Below are 21,399 nucleotides of genomic sequence, written 5' to 3' on the forward strand. Positions count from 1 at the left end.
CTTCTTTCTCTTGGAGCAGTTTGGCCTGCTCTCCACCCACATCCTTCCCCCACTGTTCTCCTAACAGGGTCATGACTTTTGAAAAAGGGTTCCTCAGGGATGGGGTTGCCCTAGGAGGGGAAGGGCAAGAGGTCAGCCTGGCTGGTGTTGACTGGGGCGTCCCCCAGCTGAATTTTGCGCTAGGGACAAGGGAGTTGGGTTCCTGCCAGGCAGGGAAGGGTTTCTCGTTCACATTTCCTCACCTCCCTCTTTCAGGTCTAGTGTCTTTCCCCATGACCAGGAGTTCGTAGAAATGGTTAAGTATAAGACGATTGTGTGCTGGGGATGTGGGTACTAAACCAGCATGGACAGTTCCAGATTTCTCTACTAATGTGTCTGCTCTGGGAGTGACTCACCCCTAACCCGTGGCGGGAGCCGGCTGGCAGGGAGGAGGGAGGCCCACGGAACTCCAGGTGGTGCATGTGCCCTTGAGTTTGGCAGTGGGCATGTTTTAGTATGAAGGGCCTCAGAGCAGCGGCAGAAGGCTGTGCTGAGCTGCATGGAGGGAGCGGCTGGGAGGCACGTGCCCTGAGGCTGACGTTGTAATCAAGCTGTGGACCAGAGGGCTTCAGGAATCACAGCATGTCCTGCCGGGAACCCCAGTCTCCACTCCTGGGGGCTGGGGCTGAATCAACCAAGTGGGTCCTAAGAAACCTGAATAAGTCACATCTCTAAGACATAATCCTTGTACGTTCTCTGGTTAAGTCCTTTGCCCAGGAGCCATTCAAATAACTGTGCAGCAAATAGAACAAAGAGCCTAGAAAAGGGAGACCCGTTGACCCCACCGCCCCAGGCCTGGAAGGGCAGGTGCTTGCTGCTGTCAGCCCCAGCCCAGCCCTGTCTCAGGCAGAAGGAGTTTTAATTTTTTCCAGGATTGTAGCCTTTGTAGAAGACAAGAGATTGCTTTGCCTTTTAAATTCTGTGCAAAAACATTGTTCCTGGTGGCTATACCAGCCCTCAAAATGCCCATTAAAAGCCTGCCGAGTAGCCCAGTGATGCTCTTGGAGAGCCTGAAGGCCCAGTTTTCAGACTACCAACCCTGTGGGTGGGGGCTGCTGGGAGCCTTCGTCCGTTAGCCCCCGCCCAGGGCCGTAGGAGGCCCAGTACCCCTGGGGGCCTGGGAGGCCAGGTTGCCCTGACAGGTGGGCAGAGTCCTGGGCAGTCCCACTGGGACTTAGCTAACTGTTCATAGAGGGGCCACTGCAGTCTCCTGGACCCCTCCTCCTTTCTTACTCTAGTCCAGCCCCAGAATTCTTCAATTACCATGACTCTGAGGGTCCAGACTGTTGGCCCCTGGGAGGGTGCAACCCCCATGCTGCCAGCAGTGCCTCCTTGAGACCCCATGTAACCCTCCCAGGAGGGAGGAGCACGTGGCTCTCTGACAAGCCAAGCCCGTGACTCCTTGGGACCTGCACCCCCAGGTCCCTGTCTGTGGGCGTGGGATAAGCCCTGTAGATCAGGGGTTCAGGGCTGTGATGCATGCGTTCGTCTCTCTCCTGGGCCACAGCCACCCCACGTCATGCTGCAGCGCCGCCGAGATCATGGCTGTCCTCTTCTTCCACACCATGCGCTACAAGGCCATGGATCCCCAGAACCCTCACAACGACCGCTTTGTGCTCTCCAAGGTAGGACGCCAGCCCTCTGTCCTTCACCTGGGGCTGGGTGGGCCCTGAAATGGTGAGAAGGGGACCTACCTCCCTGGTGTGAACCCAGCCCCTCACCACTCTTCTCCACCTGCTCCGTCCGGCCCCTCCCTCGGTGGCTTGCTCTGTGCTGACCCAGCTGGTAAACTTAACCCCAAGCTAAGGAATAAACAACCGAATTCATAGGGATTAATGGAAATGGTCTGGGTGTTCCGCCCATGTTTGGTGTTGACAGGCAGGACTGAAGTCCGGGTCTGGGGTATAGCTTTGTGGCTTTCTACACGCGTCTCTGTTGGGCCAGTACCCAGGCCACGCTCGCTCCCTCAAGAGTGGTGATGCCCTGCAGTAGGGTTTAGGATGGGGTGCCCTGACCACCTCCCCCCACCGCCCCGCTTGAGAACCATAGCCACAAACTATGCCATGAAACCCCGAAATCCACCTGTACCCAGGCCTGGCTCCATGGCCTCTGGTCTCTCGGGGTAGGCATGAGAGCTTAGAAGTCTGTCCAAGTCTGCTCACATGCCAGAACCCAGGGATTAGGGCGGCCGGCTGCCTGCTGGGGTTTTGGCCTTGGGCCTCACAGCTGCGCTCCCCCTGCACCTGTCCTAGGGCCGGCTCGGCCTTGGCTGTGGGAACCTTGGGCTGGAGAGGGATGAAAGGAGGGAAGGTAGCCTTCACTTGCTTCCTTTCCTGAAAGGGATACCCGGGCCGGCAGGTTCGGTTTGGCTAAGCCCTGGGTTTCGGGGCGTGGCGGGAACAGCTCCTCATCTGACCCATCCCCCTCCCCCTCCCCCCGTCCATCCCCTGCAGGGCCATGCAGCGCCCATCCTGTATGCCGTCTGGGCTGAAGCCGGCTTCCTGCCTGAGGCAGAGCTGCTGAACCTGAGGAAGATCAGCTCTGACTTGGACGGGCACCCTGTCCCGGTAAGTGCACCCCACCAGGAGCCTCTCCAGGCCTCTGCTTCCACTTCCTGTTTCTCAAGGCATGTGGGAAGGGGGCAGGGCACCCACTGAGGAGCTGAGGGTGTTGGAGGGCAGAGGAGGGCATTAAAGGGAGGAAGAAGCAGGCGTTTGGAGGCACGCTGTTTACCCCAAGCTTGTGCTGAAGGGTGAGACCTTTAAGGCCCCAGCCCAGGGCACTCTGGGTCAACTGCAGGGAGGGCCTCTCCCCAGGCACCAAACACCGGCTTCCCTTCCCTGCTGGGCCTCCCTGGCCACTTAGACACAGCTTGGGAGAAGAGGTTCACCAGGGATTCTCTAAGGGGGTCACAGCAGGATGCTGGTGACACCCACGGAAGGGGCCTGGTGTGCTCCTCGGGTCGCTGCAAAGGTTTGGAGTTCATGAGGTTACCATGGAAACTGTGACGCCCCATCTGGGCACCCACTAGGGCCAAATACTTCAGTTTTGTCATGAATTCTCCCAACCACTGTGTGAGGTGAATAATGTGGGTTCTGTTTACAGATGAAGGAACCAAGGCCCAAAGAGATTCAGTCCGTGGCCTGAGGTCACACAGCTCCCCATGGCCCGAGCTGGTATTTGAACCACACCCACAATTACTGCTGTAGGGGCATAATGAGAAGTCACACTCTGCCTTCTGCAGACCTGCCTGTACCCTGGGTATGGGTGGGGTGTGGCTTCGAGGCTCCCAAGGCCACAGGGCTAGAATCCTGGGAGGCACTTCTGGGAAACATTGCCTGTAGTAACTGTAGCCCTCTGTCATGACAGAAACAAGCTTTCACCGATGTGGCCACGGGCTCCCTGGGCCAAGGCCTTGGGGCCGCTTGCGGGATGGCCTACACCGGCAAATACTTCGACAAAGCCAGGTAACACTCCCACTCCCCACCCCCACCCACGATGGTTTTGGGGGGGGTCCTGGTGGCCCAGCTTTACTCGCTGCCCCCAAGCACCTCCTTGCCTGCCCAGGGCGGACTAGGAATTGAGTGACTAACCGTGCATGTGTGGCATGAGGCTGGTACCAGGACCAGCTCCCTTTTCAGATGAGGAAATGGGCTCAAAGGAGTGAAGGGACCTGCCCAGAGTCCCTGGATAGTGACCGGTAGGGCCAGGCTTGTGTCCAGAGCCACGTGCTCTTTGGCCAGAGCGCTTTGGCTCATGAGTTCCCATGTTGCCCCCAAGCCTGGCACCTGGACCCTGGAAGTCTTAGGTGGGCCCACCTCTCAATGCCTGACTAGGTGCCGAGAACCCAGGCCCGAGCCACTCGCCTTTACCTCGGGAAAGGAGAAAATGGGGTGTTCCGGGGGTGTTTCTGGGCCTCCCTGACCCCCACGTGTCAGCCAGGGAAGAGATGAACCCTGGAGAGAGTGGCCTGTGGAGGGTGAGCAGCCTGGTCAGAGAGGTTTGCTGCTCGAGCACCAGGCAGTTTGGGAGAGAAGGCCCTCGAGGCAGGTTTCAGCTACAAGGCCGTCCACCGTGGCCTACAGACAGGTCTCTGTTGCGGAGGGGAGGAGTGTTGGCTGCAGGCTGTCAAAGTGGTTTCTGCATTCCTTTACCGTTTAGGGCCCTGTACTCTGTGCTTTATAGGGTTTCACCTTGATAAGGTGATAAGGTGCGTACAGCTGCCCCTCTCACAGGTGGGGAAACTGAGGTAAGATGTTTGCTTATGGTGGAGGCAGGATGTGAACCCAGGGTGTGCATCTGGAGTCCATATTCAGGGTCCCCAGGCTGCTCTGAGGGGCCTGAGGGAAGCACAGCAGGCTCAGGGAGCCCTGTGGGTGGGAAGCTTCCCAGAGGAGAGGCCGAGGGAGTCTGGCCTGCAGGCGGCAGGTGGCTACAGGGAGCCTGACTGGATGCTCCACCCAGTGAGCACCTACTGTGTGCAGGGGAAGCTCCTGAGACAGCTCTCCAGGAGGTGGGCTGGGGCTGTGAGGCCTCCCAGACTCAGGCCAGTGTTACCTGATGGCATAGCCTCCCGGGCTGGGCTCTGGGGCCAGGCTCAGCTACACCCAGAAATGATTCACCATGCAGTGAAGAAAGTCACAAAGAATGGGATGTGTGTTTAAGAGTATTTTATTTGGCACAGAACCAGAGCTGTGAGTTAATTATTCTCTACAGTTGCTTGAAATAATTCCTCATGAAGGGTCGTTTCCTGACCCTAACATAATGGGAAAAGCCAGTGTAGGGAGAAAGCGTTTAGCTGGGTTCTCAGTGGCCAGGGTTGGCTAAGGCTGAGGGGTTAAGGGAATTACCAGGCTGCGCCAGCTGCCAGAGGTCCTGGATCCAGCCTCCAGTCAGGTCTGTCCAGCCATCAACCAGGGAGCACACATCCAATTGGCTCTCTTCCATTTCTCTCTCTCTTTTTTTTTTTTTTTTTTTGGTTGCACTACATGGCTTATGGGATCTTAGTTCCCAACCAGGGATCGAACCTGGGGCCCCGGCAGCGAGAGCACTGAGTCCTAACCACTGGACCTCCAGGGAATTCCCCATTTCTCTTTTACATAATTTTTTTTATTATAAAATACATACTAATCTAAAATACAGGAATGCATTAAAAAGAAACGAGGGACTTCCTTGGCAGTCCAGTAGTTAAGACTGTGCTTCCATTGCAGGGGGCATGGGTTCACTTTCTGGTCGGGGAATGAAGATCCTGCATACTGCGAGGTGTGGCCAAAAAAAAAAAAAAGAAGAAACAAACATCTTCCTTATTCTTAACCACCTCTCCCCCATTTCAGTCTCACTTAACAATGTATCCTATTTCCTCCATGTTATTGTGAGAAAAAACTTAATGGATTTATAATCCTAGTATTTATACAATTTTACCCAATGCTTTTTAGAAAAATCTGAACACTTTCTCACACCCTGTCAAGAGCTAGTGTTTGTTTTTTTTATTTTATTTTTATTTTTGGCTGTGTTGGGTCTTCATTGCTGTGCGTGGGCTTTTCTCTAGTTGTGGCGAGTGGGAACTACTCTTTGTTGCGGTGCGCAGGCTTCTCATTGCGGTGGCTTCTCTTGTTGCGGAGCACGTGCTCTAGGTGCGTGGGCTTCAGTAGTTGTGGCACGCGGGCTCAGTAGTTGTGGCTTCCCAGCTCTAGAGCACAGGCTCAATAGTTGCAGCGCACGGGCTTAGTTGCTCCGCGGCATGTGGGATCTTCCCGGACCAGGGCTGGAACCCGTGCCCCTGCATTGGCAGGCGGATTATTAACCACTGTGCCACCAGGGAAGTCCAAGAGCTAGTTTTAATGACTGGATACTGTTCTGTTTTATGGGGATGCTGTAACACGTTTAGACCGTCATCTGTTGTTGGATATTTGAGGTGGTTTCCCAACTCCTGCAGCAAATGTTGGCCCTCTCGTTAGGGTCTCTTCTCTTCATGGTAATTCAGGACTGTGGGCATTTGTAGCCCTACCCTGAATCTAACAGCTTCAGGAAGTATGCAGCCTCAGGGTTAGCCCTGGCTTCTGCAGGGCCCCCTTTCCTGTTCACAAGCACCCGCAGTGTCTCCCCACGCCACCCTCCTGACTTGAGTCTGAGGCTATGCTGGAACTCCACTCTTGGCCCCAGTTCAGGTTCCTTGGAAGTGGGTGTGGGGTTGGGAAGGCAGCCAGTCTGCTTCCCTGGAATCCCTTTTTGGGGAAGTCGAGTTCCCTACCAGCTTCTCTGGCTTAGCCCCATCAGGTTGGTCATTTTCGGGAGCTGCTGTGCCAGACCCCACCCCTGCAGTGTCTTTGCGCCCCCCTTGCAGCCTGCAAGACCCAGCTTCAGATAAGCCTCTGTGAGTGGGACCTTCTCCTTGTGGGGGAACCAGTGGCCTGGCCTGCTGGAGGCCACAGAAGTGAAGGTACGGGCCTGGCATGGCAAGGGGAGGATGCAGGAGCCCTCCCTGACCTGGAGGCCTGCAGGGGTGCTGAGTCATGCTGACAGCACCACAGCCGTCCCCACCTCTCTTCAGCTCCCCCTGCGCTGGCCCTGCAGCAGGGAGGCCTGGAGGCCCAACCCACTCAGCAACAGGGCGGGCGGCTGTGTCCCTCCGAGCCATCCAGGTACCAGCCTCGCTCCCTGGGGTCACGCATCTGGACGCTGGGCAGGGGAAGGGGGGTCTCGGCATCCTGCTGCCCCTCCCCCTGTGTGCGATCCTAGTCAGCAAGGAGTGGACAGACCGGGCGGGGCGGTCAGGCCTGTGTTTGAATCCTCGCTCAGCTGCTCCCCAGCTGCATGATCTTCAGGCAGGTGCCTTGACCTTTGAGCCTGTTTCCTTGTCTGTGTGTTTTTTTGGGAGTAGCAACTGCACTTACCTTCCTTCTCTGAGAGGGTTACTCAATGCTAAGCAGAGTTGGGGGGTTGGGGGTTGGGGTCAAGGTCCCTGAACTGGTCTCCCTGCCTCCAGCCTCACCCCTTGGCTCCACCCTCCCCAGCCAGGGAAGGTTCTGTTTCTGGGTAATTTATCCCAAGTTCATTGCTCTTTTTACCGTGTCACACTGCCTTTGGAACAATCATGGCTGCCTGTGTTGAGGGCAGGAGATAGCCCCTGGGGTGGAGAAAGCCTAGGCCCAGCTCTAGTCTTGGGTGAGAACGAGCCCCAGAAGTTTGGGAGGAGCCCATCCTTTGAGGCACCTTCCCACACCGTGACCCCGGCCTTCAAGCCCCCTCGTGCGTGCTCATCTTCACCTGAAGCCTCCCTCTAGGGTGCATCACAGATGGCCTCCCTGGCCCAGCTCCTCTGAGCAGAAAGGTCCTCTGTCCCTCTGGCCCACTGAGCGAGTCCCAGGGCTCCCCCAGCAGTCCTGGTTCACGGTGAGGCGGAGAGAAGTGGGTGCACCCCGGCAGTGGGCGGCTCAGGGCCCTCCCGCCCAGTGTGAGTAGTCAGCCCCTGTGAACCTCATCATTTTCTTCGTGCCCTAACCACTCCACACTGCTGTCTGGAGCTGTTTCTTGGCAGCTGGTGCTACTTTCTGGAGCTCCTGACAGCTTCCTTCACAGCCCCTTCCTCACTGGGTGTGGACTTGGGGTGGGCACAGCTGTTGCACATCCCAGAGGGAAAGGCCAGGGGCACGTGGGCCAGGCAGGGGGGCCAGTCTCTAACCCCCTACCCCCACCCACAGCTACCGTGTCTACTGCATGCTGGGAGACGGCGAGCTATCAGAGGGCTCCGTGTGGGAGGCCATGGCCTTTGCAGCCGTCTACAAGCTGGACAACCTCGTCGCCATTCTTGACATCAACCGCCTGGGCCAGAGTGACCCCACCCCGCTGCAGCATCAGATGGACGTCTACCAGAAGCGCTGCGAGGCCTTCGGGTACGTACGAGGCTGTGGCCTGAGCACCCTCATAGCAAAGGAGACCTCTGTGCCAGAAGCTTTGCAGATGCCGGGGCTGAAGCCAGAGGTTAAGCCCCATCAAAAGAAGGTCTCCCTTCAGGGTCTGACTCACAGGGCATTTGGACTTAAAGTGGCCACCCTGACCAGTGCCATGGATTCGTGGGCTGAGGCCCAGCTCTGAGCAAGTTCCTTTATTTGCACGTTGAGTGGTGTGATGGCTCTCAGAGCATCCACATAACGTGATCTCACACATCCTCACCTTGTTCTTGGGTGAGGAGGCAGGAGGTGCACGGTGTGGACCAGGCTCGCTCAGTACGTCAGGCCACTGGTTACCTCTTGTGACAGGAGGAGGAACAGACCTCTCATAGGGAAACGGGAGATAGGGTTTCCAGATTTCCCCCATGGGCCTTGGATGGTTGTGAGTTCAGAGTCACGTGTTACAAAGCAGGGAGGTCCATCTGGGTGGGTGTCAGCCAGAGAGGGCCTCACCTTGATGTCCCTCCCCTACCCCAAATACAAGTTCTGCAGTTGGGCTCTGAGGGCCCAGGGCCTCCAAGGCCACCCTTCATAGATGAGCCGATGACCAGGGAAAGTCGAGTTGGAGTTGCAGTACCTGATCACACAGCAGACACAGGGCTGTTAACTCTGAGTGACCTTACAGAGGGAGAAAATGAAGAGAAGAAAGATTCTCTGTTGGACAGGGGAAGAAACAGCCATAACATGCCTCAGGAACAGACCTCCTCAAGGCCACATCGGGCTGGGGACTTGGAGTATAACCCCGGCAGCATCCTTGGGTCTGTGTCCATAACCTTGTGGCTACAAAGCCAGATTCCTTAAGTCCTGGTTTCATCACTTAACTTGCTTTGCGGCCTTGGGCAGATTACTCCACCTTCAGTATGTCAGCTTACATGTCTATAAAATGGGGACAACAACAGGTTTTTGTTTTTTTTTTAATAATTTGCCTTATTTATTTTATTTATTTATGTTTGGCTACGTTGGGTGTTCGTTGCTGAGCATGGGTTTTCTCTAGTTGCATCAAGCGGGGGCTACTCTTTGTTGCGGTGCGTGGGCTTCTCATTGCGGTGGCTTCTCCTGTTGGGAGCACGGGCTCTAGGCACGCGGGCTTCAGTAGTTGTGGCTCGCAGGCTCAGCAGTTGTGGCACATGGGCTTAGCTGGTCCACGGCACGTGGGATCTTCCTGGACCAGGGTGTGAACCCGTGTCCCCTGCATTGGCAGGCGGATTCTTAACCACTGTGCCACCAGGGAAGCCCAACAACAGGTTTAAATGGGTTAATATGTGCTCAGCCCCATGCCTACATAGAGTGGGCACTCAATAAGTGTGAGCTGCTACTTCTGTTACTATTAATCTGCCAAAAAGTGTCCCAGAAGGGATTGCCTGAAAGAGAAAGGCTCCTTTCTCTGGATGTTTGACAACATGACTTAATTTATTCAAGTTTCCGGCACCACGTCCACCATCTATGGAGTGATCCGATGTGTCCCTTAAATAAAAATTCATCAGAAATCTAGCAGTAGATTCCAAACCCAGTGCATTGTCCTAAAAGCAGCTTTCAGTAGGAAATGAATAGCTCAGGAATGAAAGACAATAAGTGAACTAGGCTTTGCATTACTTAGGAGAGAGGAGGAAAATCTGTTCAAAGGCAAACAAGAGGAAGTAAAACAATGTGAAAAGAGAAAATTAAACCCAAATCGGAAACCAGCAGGTTTGAGGCGCCCCAACTCCTCCAGCTCTTTTCCAGATCGCAGCCGTGCAGTGGAGCGAGGGCAGGGCCTTTCCCCAGGACCCTTCTCAGGGCCCTCACCCCTCACGCCCTCTTTCTGTCCCCAGCTGGCACGCCGTCATCGTAGATGGACACAGCGTGGAGGAGCTGTGTAAGGCCTTCGGGCAGGTCAAGAACCAGCCAACGGCCATCATTGCCAAGACCTTCAAGGGTCGAGGCATCACAGGTCTGTATGCTCGAGTCTCCTTCCACCCACCACCCCGGGACCGGGCCCTGCGGCTGACTGAAGAGGGGGTTGTTTAGGAGGCGTGCCTCTGAGAGCCCGTGTCTGGGGTTGAGCCAGCCGCTTGCTTCCTCAGCGGAGTGCACACAGTCCAGGGAAGGGGGAGCAGGAGACTTGCTGGGCAGTGTGGCTGAGCTGGGATTTAGAGCCTGGTTAGGCTGGTCTTGACTGGGGGTCATGTGTAGGCAGGAGGAGAGGGAGGACTTGGGAAGGACTGTGGGTAAGGAGAGAGGACACTCCCTGCCTGGCATCTGCAGAGCGACCTTGACAGCTCCCGATGTCTGCCCTGAGCCGAAGGGCTGATGCAGGGAGCCCCAGGAAAGCCTGGGGAGACCTAGATTCTTCCCTAGGAGGCAAGCGGGGTACCCCTCATGCAATGGAAAAGTGATTCCAGAGGGCTGTGCGGGTGGGCAGCCCAGGAGCGTCTGGAAGATGGTTCGTGTGCCTGGCCTGAGAGCCATGCCGACATAAGTCCCTCCCTAGCACCTAGGCACGGGCTCCAGACCCTTGCTTGGGGCTGGGATGGCGCTTGCCCATTGTAACGATGGGAAGATGGGGCTAGAAGTGGCCAGGGACTTGCCCAGGGATACAGGGAGTCTGGCACTAAAAGGGCTAACTGCAGGCTCTGGGCTGGCTTCACTGTGCCACGTGCCCGGCTCTCCCCCTGCCCACCAGCGGTCACGTCCCCCTCTGCCTGTGTGGACTTGAGGTAAATGAGGATATTCACTGGTATCTGGGAAGAAGTGTACAGTTCTGGAACCTTCTGGGAGAGGACTCTGGGATACAGTTATGGCCTCAGTGCTGCTGATGCTGACCCCTCAGGTGTTACCACCACGTGGGATCTGGAAACCTCATAGCTCCTGGGGGCTGCTTGGGATGGTTAGTCCTTGGCTTTCTCCAGGCTGTGGTGACATCTGAGGTGACCTTAGAGGAGAGGGTTATTAAGTCTCACTGGTTCCCGCATGGCAAGATGCCACGGCGGGGGATGCACCTGCGGGCTTACAGAGCCCCGTCTGCTGCTCACTGATGCATAGGTGACCTTGGCGGTGCTGCCCCCGCCCTAGGCCTCAGCTTCCTCTCCCAACCTATTCAACAAACTGAGTGTGATTTCTACAGCAGACCCCACGCTGTGCAGGCTTGGGATGGGGAGGTGATGCAAGGGGAATGGGATGGGGTGGCATGCCAGCAACATTCATCTACCACACATGCCCCCTCCCCACTGGGAGCTCCTGGGGGACTGGGCCGCTACTCAACAGGGGCCTGCAGTTGAGTGCTGGTCACCATGGTCCTCCTTCCCTGACCCCCATGGTGGCCTGCCCTTGACGTGTGGGGGGTTAGGCCCCCTCGAGCAGCTTCCTGGCCCTCTGGGAGCTTTCACCTTACCTGTCCCTCTGCCCTCCTACATTGTACCCATAGGGGTAGAAGATAAGGAGTCTTGGCATGGGAAGCCCCTCCCCAAAAACATGGCTGATCAGATCATCCAGGAAATCTACAGCCAGATCCAGAGCAAAAAGAAGATCCTGGCGAAACCCCCGCAAGAGGACACCCCCTCAGTGGACATCACCAACATCCGAATGCCCACCCCACCCAGCTACAAAGTTGGGGACAAGGTACCCAGTTGGGCCTCACTTTTCTGGACTGGTTGGGCTAGGGTGGCAGCAGTTCTCTGGTTCCCCAGGGCTGGGGCTGGGAAAGAGAAGAGAGATTAGATTAGTTCGGGGTGAGGAGGAACCCTAAGATGGTGCTCCTGCGAGTTCTTTCATGGGGCCAGCCAGCTCTGGAATTATTTACATGCAGAGAGGCTCAGAGAGGGCAAGGGATTTGCCCATAGTCACACAGCAAGCTACTGGGATCAAAGCTGACAGCTTCTGAGTCCCCCCCACCCCAGCCCCAGTCCATCATGGCCTTGGCCTGCACTCAGGACTCCCCCACTTCTGGCCAGGCAAAGGCAAAGGGCAGGCCTGCCCGGCTCTGGGCACTCCCCCTTGTGGACCCATCAGTGCCACCTGAGTCAGGCTTTCTGACTGCGAGGCCCTCAGTGTATTCTCGTGCAGAGTTGGGCGAGTTCACAGGCCTCTTTTACAGGGCTGGGGAAATGGGGGTGTTAGGACATCTTTTCCAGCTCAGATGGTTCATAGCCGGGCTGGAGACAAGAGGCTGCACCCAAGACATTGATCGTTTTAAGTTCTTATTGGCAACCTTACAGAAGTTTCCACAGGGGCCATATGCTGCTGGGCTTCCTTTTTCTGCTCCTGTTTTTACCCTTTTCCTCCCTGGTGGAAGCTATGGCCCAGAGTCTGAGCTGGGCTCCAGGCCACATGCCCCCGAGGTGCTCAGCCTTCCCACTCTCCTCCCTACAGATAGCCACCCGCAAAGCCTATGGGCAGGCCCTGGCCAAGCTGGGCCACGCCAGCGACCGCATCATCGCCCTGGACGGGGACACCAAGAATTCTACCTTCTCAGAACTCTTCAAAAAGGAGCACCCAGACCGCTTCATCGAGTGCTACATTGCTGAGCAGAACATGGTGGGTGCAGCTGGGGTCTGAGGGGTGCAGGGGCAGGGCTGAACCCCTCCTGTTCCCTTGAGCAGCCGTGTTTGGCAGTGACAGGTGCCTGCTAGGCCCTAGAAACGGCTAGGACCCAGCATTGACCCTTGACCTCAAGTAACTGGTGGGGGAGGGGTGTTGTGACACCCAAGGGCTGGGTGAGTGCACACAGGGGAGCTGAGCAGGGGATGCTGCACGCAGGCCAGTCATTGTGGTGGATGGGCTTTCTCTGGGGGTAAAGGGCCCTCCAGGCGGAAGGGCAGGCACAGCCAGGAGGCTGGAACGAGCAGCCAAAGTCTGCTGGGCCCTTTTATGCACAAGGCTTTGGCCCTTGCCACCCTGTGGAATACAGAGTTGAGAGGACTTCGTGGACCCCTGCCATGCACACAGTTGGGTTAACAGCTCCTTGTCAGGATCTATGGTTGTTAAATAAGGAACACTGTTTTGTCCTGTTTTTCAAAATATCCTGGCCGAGGAGCCCAGCCTGGCCTGCAGGCTTCTAGGAACTGGGAGCTTCCTCCCCCTGGAGACCACCTGACTCTGCTGCATCCAGAGTTCTTCCTCCACCTGAACCTGAAGTTGTCTCTGGCTTCCAGCCTTGGCAGCTGGGGGGTCTGGGGCTGGGGGGTGGGGGGCTGGGGAAGGAGGGCTCCTGTCAGCTGGTGGGTTTCAGAGCTGTGGAGGTGATGCCAATTTAGAACCAGTGCCTGCACTCAGTGCTTCTGGGCCAGCATTTGGGGCCTGGGGCCTCTGGGCATGCAGAGGGGTTGCGAGGGCTGGTCTCTGCAGAGGCCTTGGGGTGGCAGGGAGATGGTGGAGGAGACTTGCAGAGGCCTGGGAAGGATGGACCGTCCATGCCCAAGCTTAATAGCCTGCTCTGTGAAAGGCTTTTGCTAGAAAAGTGTTCCCCAGGACAGTGATTTTAAGAGAACTTGTGAAATTACTATTTCAAGTTGAAGGAGTTTGCAAACAGACTGTGGAGTCCGTGGGTGTACAGGATCACTTGCATGGGAGGAGGAGAATTAACAGTTACTAGGGAGACGGAACCCTCACCTCCCAAGAGGTGGCCCTGGGGGTCCTGGGCCCCCTGGCCACCCTCTCCCTCCTCGGGGCTGACACCACCCACTCTGCCCCCAGGTGAGCGTCGCCGTGGGCTGTGCCACACGTGACAGGACGGTGCCCTTCTGCAGCACCTTTGCAGCCTTCTTTACGCGGGCCTTTGACCAGATTCGCATGGCAGCCATCTCCGAGAGCAACATCAACCTCTGTGGCTCCCACTGCGGCGTGTCCATCGGTAAGGAGCTGCGGCCGGGTGCTCACACCTGTGACGTCCCCGGAGTTCTTTTCTTTTTTTTTTGCTTTTTCCCACACATGAACATTTATTAAACATTTTGAGTATTACACACAATTTGCTTCTTTTACTTAGCAATTTTTGGCATTTTTCTGTCAGTACTTCATTCTTTTTAACTGCTGCAGATGTTACATTTTATAGACATACTGGTTAGTTATTTCTTATTAATCAACATTTGGGCTGTTTCCAAGTTTGAAAAAGAAAGTTGCAAGAAATACTCTTGGGTCCATTTCTTTGTTCAGGATTAATTTCTAGAAGTGGAAGTTCTGGGTCCAAATCCAGAATACTTTGAATTTTAATTGATGTTGCTAACTTACACTCTAAAAAGTTTGTACCAATTTATAAGGCAGAAAATGCTTTTTTTTTTTTTTTTGGATACTTAATCTAAATCTTTGCTAAAGTGATGGGTAAAACATGTTTTAATTTTCATTTTTTAATTCTGTGAAGTTTAGTTTCTAACTTACTAATTTTGGTTTCTAGCAATATTCATTCTCAATTTTTACCTCTTTGAATTTTTAGTTTTAGCCATTATGCTTGATATTAGGTTATTCTTTTTTGTAAAGAGCAGCCAATTCTTATTCTATCATTGTAACAGCCCATGCAATCTCATTGAAGATCAGAAACAAAGTTTTTTAAGGTCTCAAACCTTCTCCTTTAACCACCAAAAAGGTAGTCTCATACCTGCCTCTTTACTAGCTCTGTGGAATATCCTGGAGTTTTCAACTTATTGACTCCTAGTCTGAGTGAACAGAATTTTTTTCAAAAGTGTGATATAAAGTAATTCACAGTCCCTCTTTTGATCTAATTTTAATAACTGTATGCTAGCTCTTCTGTTTATAATCCATTTCTGACCTTTGGACCCATCTGCCTAGCTCCTAGCTCTATAGGCTCTGGTTTCAACTCATGCTACCAGGGGACTCTGCCACTTCGGGCTGTCTTGGTAGATATTCTACCCTAGGCACGTGCTGGTCACCTATTCTTGACTCTTGATGGGCATTCGGGCAGTTACAGCAAGAAATGTTTCACAAATGGTATCTGATACAGTCTAGTTAAGATTAATGGGGAATAAAAGTACTTTGCTTAGAAATAATTATCCATAGATCTAAAGTCAATAAAAGTCTCCACAACAAAAAATACATAATTTTTTGGGGGGGGGGGAGGCTTGAAATAGATCAGAAATCACTTTCACATTAATTGTTCTTTTTATATACTTCAAATTTGTACTTAATGCCTTTCTCCTCCTGGACATCAGAAGGAACACCTGGATATCTTATAAACGGAACTGCCTCCCACTATCCAAACCATGTCCACTTTATTTGTTAATTCTGGTTGCTCAATAAGTTTTAAGGCATCATCCAGACTTTTAGCAAGAAAATGAGCTCCCTTTGGAGGTTCCGTGAGTTCTCTACTGAGAACTATATTAATTCTGTCCTTTAAAGGTCGATTCTTCTCTGGAATGGAGAACCAGGTTTCCCCACCCATAATCACCAAATTCTGTTTACCTGAGCGGGGGCCAGGGCAGGTCCCCATTCTTGCCGATGCCCATGTTCTGGGACACAGCGACAATGCAGTTTAGCAGATGAACCATGATGGTGGCAGAAAACACTTCCGAGCTAGCACGTCACACTGCCAGGGATAGCCCACCAGCTTGGCGCGAAATTCTGTCCCCGGACTTCTGAAACAGGGTTTGGGGCCAGGATTCCATTCCACGCATGAGGTCTTACTTCAGCATATCCTTTCCCACACCCTAGGGGAAGATGGGCCCTCCCAGATGGCCCTGGAAGATCTGGCTATGTTTCGGTCTCTCCCCATGTCAACCGTCTTTTACCCAAGCGATGGGGTGTCTACGGAGAAGGCAGTGGAATTAGCGGCCAATAGAAAGGTGGGTCACTTGACTGTTCTTTCTTTAGCTGGCAGCTAGCGCCTCCCTAAAGGGACGGGAAGGGAGGCTAGCATGCAGGCCCAGAGCTGGTCATTTGCTGCCCCAGAGTGGTGTCTCCTGACCGTGCACTGGTGTTGTGACTTGGAGGAGTTAGACCAGGAAAAATGAAATACACACCACCCTTCCTGCTGCGTGGCAGACATTGCTAATTGATCACCGCTCTCTTTCACCACTGAGCATCCTGGCAGCCCCTGCCAATCCAGCAGTTGATGCCTGTCTGCCCTCCCTGTGTTGGATTCTCCAAGACAGAATGAACTGAGTCCTGAACAAGAGCCACGCTGCCATTGACTGGAATGTCTCACGTGGCTCTCATCCCTCTGAGGGCAGGGGGCAAGCCACAACACTCTGGGGCAGGGGGCGGAGGGGGTGTAGTCCTTGGAGGCCAGTCTACCTGATGGAGAAGTTATCTTCCATCTGGGGCTTGGGGCTGGCTGTCACGCAGGAGGAATATTAGGAGAGGCACGTGCTGCAGAGGAAAGACTGAGTCCTCAAGGTTGGAAGTCCTGTGTCCTGAAATCCTCAGTTATTCTGTTTCATTCCAGGGCATCTGCTTCATCCGGACCAGCCGCCCAGAAAACGCCATCATCTACAACAACAATGAGGATTTCCAAATCGGACAGGCCAAGGTCAGTGTGGTTTATGCCCCAGTGAGACCCCACAGAGAGAGCCTGAGGTTGGGATCCACCCCAGTCTACCAGACTTTGAGCCTCACTGGCCCCCATGTTGCCCCCAGGTGGTCCTGAAGAGCAGGGACGACCAGGTGACTGTGATCGGGGCTGGGGTGACCCTGCATGAGGCCTTGGCTGCTGCTGACCTGCTAAAGAAAGGTAAGGAGGGCGGGACCCACAAAGTCTTAGATGGGGTGCTAACTGCAGACCCGGTCTTGGGTGAAGAAAAATCTCGTCTAATTAAATGATGAGAATATTACTAAGAGCCAGGCTTGGAGCACTCACTGTGTGCCCAGCATGGTGGCCAGATCGAGGCCCTGGAACCTGAATCTACTTAGCTGGCTTCTAATTAAGTACGTTATTCAGCATCATTGTGCCTCGTTTCCCCACCCATGATGGAGGTACTGTCACCTTCCCCACGGGGGTGTCCTGAGGATTTAATAAACGTGACCTGGCATTATTATCATCATTGCGAGCTCACAAGTGTTAGCTGTAGGGAAGACAGGCATTAGCCTCCCCTGCAGTAGAATCACAACAGATTTCAGCTGTGCTGAGCACCCAGGAGAGGGCGGACATGGGTGTCCTTAGGAAAATGACCTCAGGGCTTCCCTGGTGGTGCAGTGGTTAAGAATCCACCTGCCAGTGCAGGGGACATGGTTCAGGCCCTGGTGCAGGAAGATCCCACATGCCGCGGAGCAACTAAGCCCGTGCGCCACAACTACTGAGCCTGCGCTCTAGAGCCTGGGAGTCACAACTACTGAGCCCACGTGCCACAACTACTGAAGCCCACGCACCTAGAGCCCGTGCTCTGCAACAAGACAAGGCACCACAACTAGAGAAAGCCCACACACAGCAACGAAGACCCAGTGCAGCCAAAAATAAATAAATTTAAAAAAAGAAAAGAAAATGACCTCAGATGTGAGTAGGAACTGATAAGCAAAGAGGGTATCGAAGAGGCCCAGGCAGAAGGAACAGAGCTCTGAGGAACTGGGGGGAGGGCCAGAGCAGGAGCGAGACGGGCTGGAGATCCAGGGCGAGGGTTGACCCATCCTCCTGACCTGACACCGCCCTGCCTGCAGCCACAGCTCCCCTCCCCACCACCCCACATGCCCTCACTTTACCTCAGGGTGGACCCCTGGAGGCGGCTGTCCCTCTGGCTTTCCCTGACAGTCGGTCCAAAGGCCAAGATCCTGCAGCGCAGGGCGTGAGGGGAGAGAGAGGCGCTCCTCTTCCTGCCTGAGACCTGCTGCTCCTGTCAGGCCAGGGAGGCTCCGAGGTGGAGGGGTGGGTGCGGAGGACACGGGCATCACAGATCAACAGAGGAGGTGGCCGAGCCATCGGGGGTGGGCAGCTGTGTGACAGGCCCCCTCGCAGGGTGCCCATCAAAGGCCCCCAAAGGGCAGACCCACGGCGCCCAGCTCCTTCCTCTCAGCCCGCCCCACTTCTCCTCCCCTCACAGAGAAGATCAACATTCGCGTGTTGGACCCTTTCACCATCAAGCCCCTGGACAAGAAGCTCATTCTCGACAGTGCCCGTGCTACCAAGGGCAGGATCATCACCGTGGAGGACCATTACTGTGAAGGTGAGAGAGCCAGGGACACACGGGTTGGGAGGGCTGGGGGCACAGGGCTGGACATCCTCCTTTATCCCAGCCCCAGGAGGGTAGCTGCAGCCCAGGAAACCCAGAGCAGCTGGGACTTGGCCTCTTAACAGACCTCAGGCTTGGCCTGGGGACCCTTGAACTCAATGGCTGGAATGGCTCCTTGGATCCCTGCCTGACCCAGGAAGCCCGAGAGGGTTCCAGCCGTGCTAAGAGCACACAGTGGTCATGTCCCTGAAGTACCTGAAAGTTAAGGCTGTTGTGCAGAATCAAACTGGGAAAGTGACACAAATTTCTGGCCTTAATGAGTTTTTCACAAAGCCATTCTCTACAAATACACACCACTCTCTCCTCCAAGGCAGGCCCCAGGGGAATAGACGGGCTTAGACCCTGAGATCAAGTGCAGATGTCGGTTGATGACAGCTGCCCAGAGGATGGTGTTAAATATGATTCAGAGGCCATATTTGGGCTTATGAAAAAAATAAGTACTGTGATTGGTGATGTCTGCTCTGGCTACAGGCGTGGGGCAGGGTGGTTGGTATATATGCCATCCCCCCATCCTTGGGAAAGGGAATAAACTCAGACTGATCCAGGGCCCCGGGGGCAGCTAGGGGCTCTGGGGACCCGCCCACTGCTCACCCGAGGCTGCATCACCTGACTCACCTCCCTTCCTTTGTCCAGGTGGCATAGGTGAGGCAGTGGCCTCTGCAGTAGTGGGCGAGCCTGGCGTCACTGTCACTCGCCTGGCTGTCAGCCAGGTGCCAAGAAGCGGGAAACCAACAGAGCTGCTCAAGATGTTCGGCATTGACAAGGACGCCATCGCGCAAGCCGTGCGGGGCCTGGTCACCAAGGCCTAGTGGGGGGTGGGGGGTACAGCGTGGGAGTGAGTTCTACACATTCCTGAGATCCTGGCAGAGGTGCTCAAAGATGTACCGAGAGGAGTCATAAATAATATGTTTTGAGAAAAATGAATTGGCTCCTGAAATGTTTTTTCTTTGGTGTGAATGCAGCCAGTGCTGGTTCAGAGGAAGAAGGGTGGAGGGAGAAGTAGGGAGGTTGGCGCAGTTGGTTCTGAGCTGCTGCTGTTTCCCAAGCACCACCAGGTTCGCCTGCAACCTGCCTTCCAGCCCAGAGGCGGAAACCCTCACCCTCAGCTGGCCCGGCCCCAGGGGTCTAGGGAGCTGCCTCATAGTCTGACCCCTGTGGTCCGAGGTCTCCTGGGGTAGGGAGGGCACTTGCTTATTGTTCCAGTTCCTTCCCATGCCCTCTTAACCAGCAGCCTCAGAGAAGCAGAGGGAAACAGGGTAGCCCCATCCTGAGAAAGAATGAAGCTCTCAGATTGGCATCAGAGCTGCAGGCAGCAAGAAAAACAAGAATTTCCCACCCAGCACCACAGACCCAGCAGTCCTCAATTCCAAGTGGGCAGAACTGCCTCCCCTCGACTTGTGAAAATGCAGTTTCCTGGGCCTTGCCTCTGGGGCCGGGGACTCTGTATTTGACAGCTGGTCCAGGAGCTTCTGCTCACACTTAGAAAGCTGTGCAGGCTCGAGCTCCAGCCTCTGTGTGGGGCTGGTTCCCTCACCCCTGTGACCACAGCTTATTTCTCCCTTGCTCCCTGGGCTCAGCTGCGGTAGGCCTTTCCTGTAGCCAAATGCATAGAACTTTATCCCGACCTAGGACAAACTAATGCCAGGGAAAGAGGGCTGGGTGCTCCCAGCCACTGGTGGGGTTCCCAGGAAATCCGGAGTCCTTGGGGAGATGAGACATTCACAGACATGTCTATTTGTCCCCCCAACAATCTGGACAGTATAAAGCAGTCACACCCACAGTCAGCAAGCTCACAAGGCTACTCAGCCGGGTTTGGCTGGACCAGAGGCTGTGTGCCTATGTTTAACACCAATTCCAAAGGGTGCCAGGAAGAGCAGGGGTGGGGAGGAGTCCTGGGCCAGGGCTTATCAGCCTGCTGGCACCAACTGGAGACAACTTAAGCACCAGAAGCCGACATCAGGGCAAACACCAGGGAGGCTGGCACCAGGCACTGCAGGAAGCCCACATGGGTAGGGGGAGGTGGGGAGCAGGCAAGCCCTCTCTTCCTGCCTGGGACCAATGGGGTGGGGCGAAGAGGATAGTTCTCAGCCAGAGCTCTGGGTCCTGACACGACTCTGATGCCCCTTCTTGTATAATCCAAAATAAACTACAGTAAACCAGAAAAAAGTAAGGAAATCCATAGAGGTCTGCAAAGCAGCAGCCTGGGGACAGGGAGCTGGGGTGGGCGCCACCTGGTGGTCATCCTTGGTACTGTGATGCCTGGAATGGATCCCCAAGGTGGGGCTGAGAGGAGGAGTGGGATGGCGGCTGTTGTCCCAGGACTGGGCTGCAGCCAGCCAAGACCAGTGAGGAGTGGGAGGTGAAGGTGACATTGCTGAACACCTCCTGCAAGCCAGCGCTTTATGTGTATACATCTATTTAGCCCTTCCAACTGGATCATCCCCATCTTTCAGATGAGGTAGAACTGAGGCTCAGATGAGACACCAGTTACTCCAGCACGGTAGTAAAAGGCAGAGCTGGGATTGGAACCTGGGTCTCTCTCACTCCGAGACCTCAGCCTCTGCACCCTACTACCCCTCGGCCCCCTGGAGAAGGGGTTGTGCAGCGGGCACCTGGAGAAGGGCCTTGGGTCCTGCAGGACCATGGCCATGGGGAATGTGGACGGAGCACGCTGGAGCTCAGATTCTGTACAGCTGTCAGCAAAGCCACCTGTGGTCCTTGGGGCCTAAGGCCCATGCACGTAAGTTTCTAGAAGCAAATGGTGGGAAAAGGGCACCTGAGCCATGGACACAGGCCCAGGCCTGCAGGGAGGCTAGGGTAGACCTGCTGGGCCCATCTATATGCATCAGCCAAGGCCCCAAGGACCTGGGCAGCCCTGGATAATCCAAGCAGAGGGACAGGACAGGCAGCTGCCCCAACACCCCAGCCTGCTAAGCCTCTTGAAACCCACACAGCTTGTGAGGGAGAAGACAAAGGCCTGGGCAGGCAGGCCCTTGGGGCTTGGGCAGGATATGGAGGAAGTGACAATACTCCCAAGGCCCCAGACCTAGTCCTAAGACATCAGGGACACAGGAAACTGGGACATTTATGGACCCAGAGCCCATGATGAGCCTTTGAAACCCTGCTTCCTCTCTTTGGCTGAGAAGACATAGTATAAAATGTGCTTGGTAGGGACTTCCCTACGGGTCCAGCGATTAAGACTCCACGCTTCCACTGCAGGGATGACGGGTTCGATCCCTGGTCAGGGAACTAAGACCCCACATGCCGTG

The 21,399-nt window shown here is 55.0% G+C and overlaps 1 protein-coding gene and 1 pseudogene across 2 annotated transcripts; one reads left to right on the forward strand and one right to left on the reverse strand.

The window, feature by feature from the left end:
* Window positions 1-1,514: 1,514 nt before the first annotated feature.
* TKT (transketolase) lies at window positions 1,515-19,050 on the forward strand (the record flags this gene model as incomplete). Its single annotated transcript, XM_079712584.1, has 13 exons — window positions 1,515-1,664; window positions 2,493-2,606; window positions 3,409-3,506; window positions 7,740-7,931; window positions 9,800-9,918; window positions 11,392-11,585; window positions 12,336-12,500; window positions 13,659-13,815; window positions 15,624-15,754; window positions 16,357-16,440; window positions 16,548-16,641; window positions 17,942-18,064; window positions 18,764-19,050. 13 exons carry the CDS (start codon window positions 1,515-1,517, stop codon window positions 18,937-18,939), a joined length of 1,797 nt encoding a protein of 598 aa, XP_079568710.1. The 3' UTR covers window positions 18,940-19,050.
* On the reverse strand, window positions 15,063-15,460 carry LOC307058582 (dihydrofolate reductase-like; annotated as a pseudogene). The gene has a single exon. The product of its transcript is annotated as a dihydrofolate reductase-like (transcript).
* Window positions 19,051-21,399: the final 2,349 nt, after the last annotated feature.

The sequence above is a fragment of the Hyperoodon ampullatus genome (assembly GCF_949752795.1).
Source record: "Hyperoodon ampullatus genome assembly, chromosome: 10".
In the NCBI taxonomy this organism is placed as follows: domain Eukaryota; kingdom Metazoa; phylum Chordata; class Mammalia; order Artiodactyla; family Ziphiidae; genus Hyperoodon; species Hyperoodon ampullatus.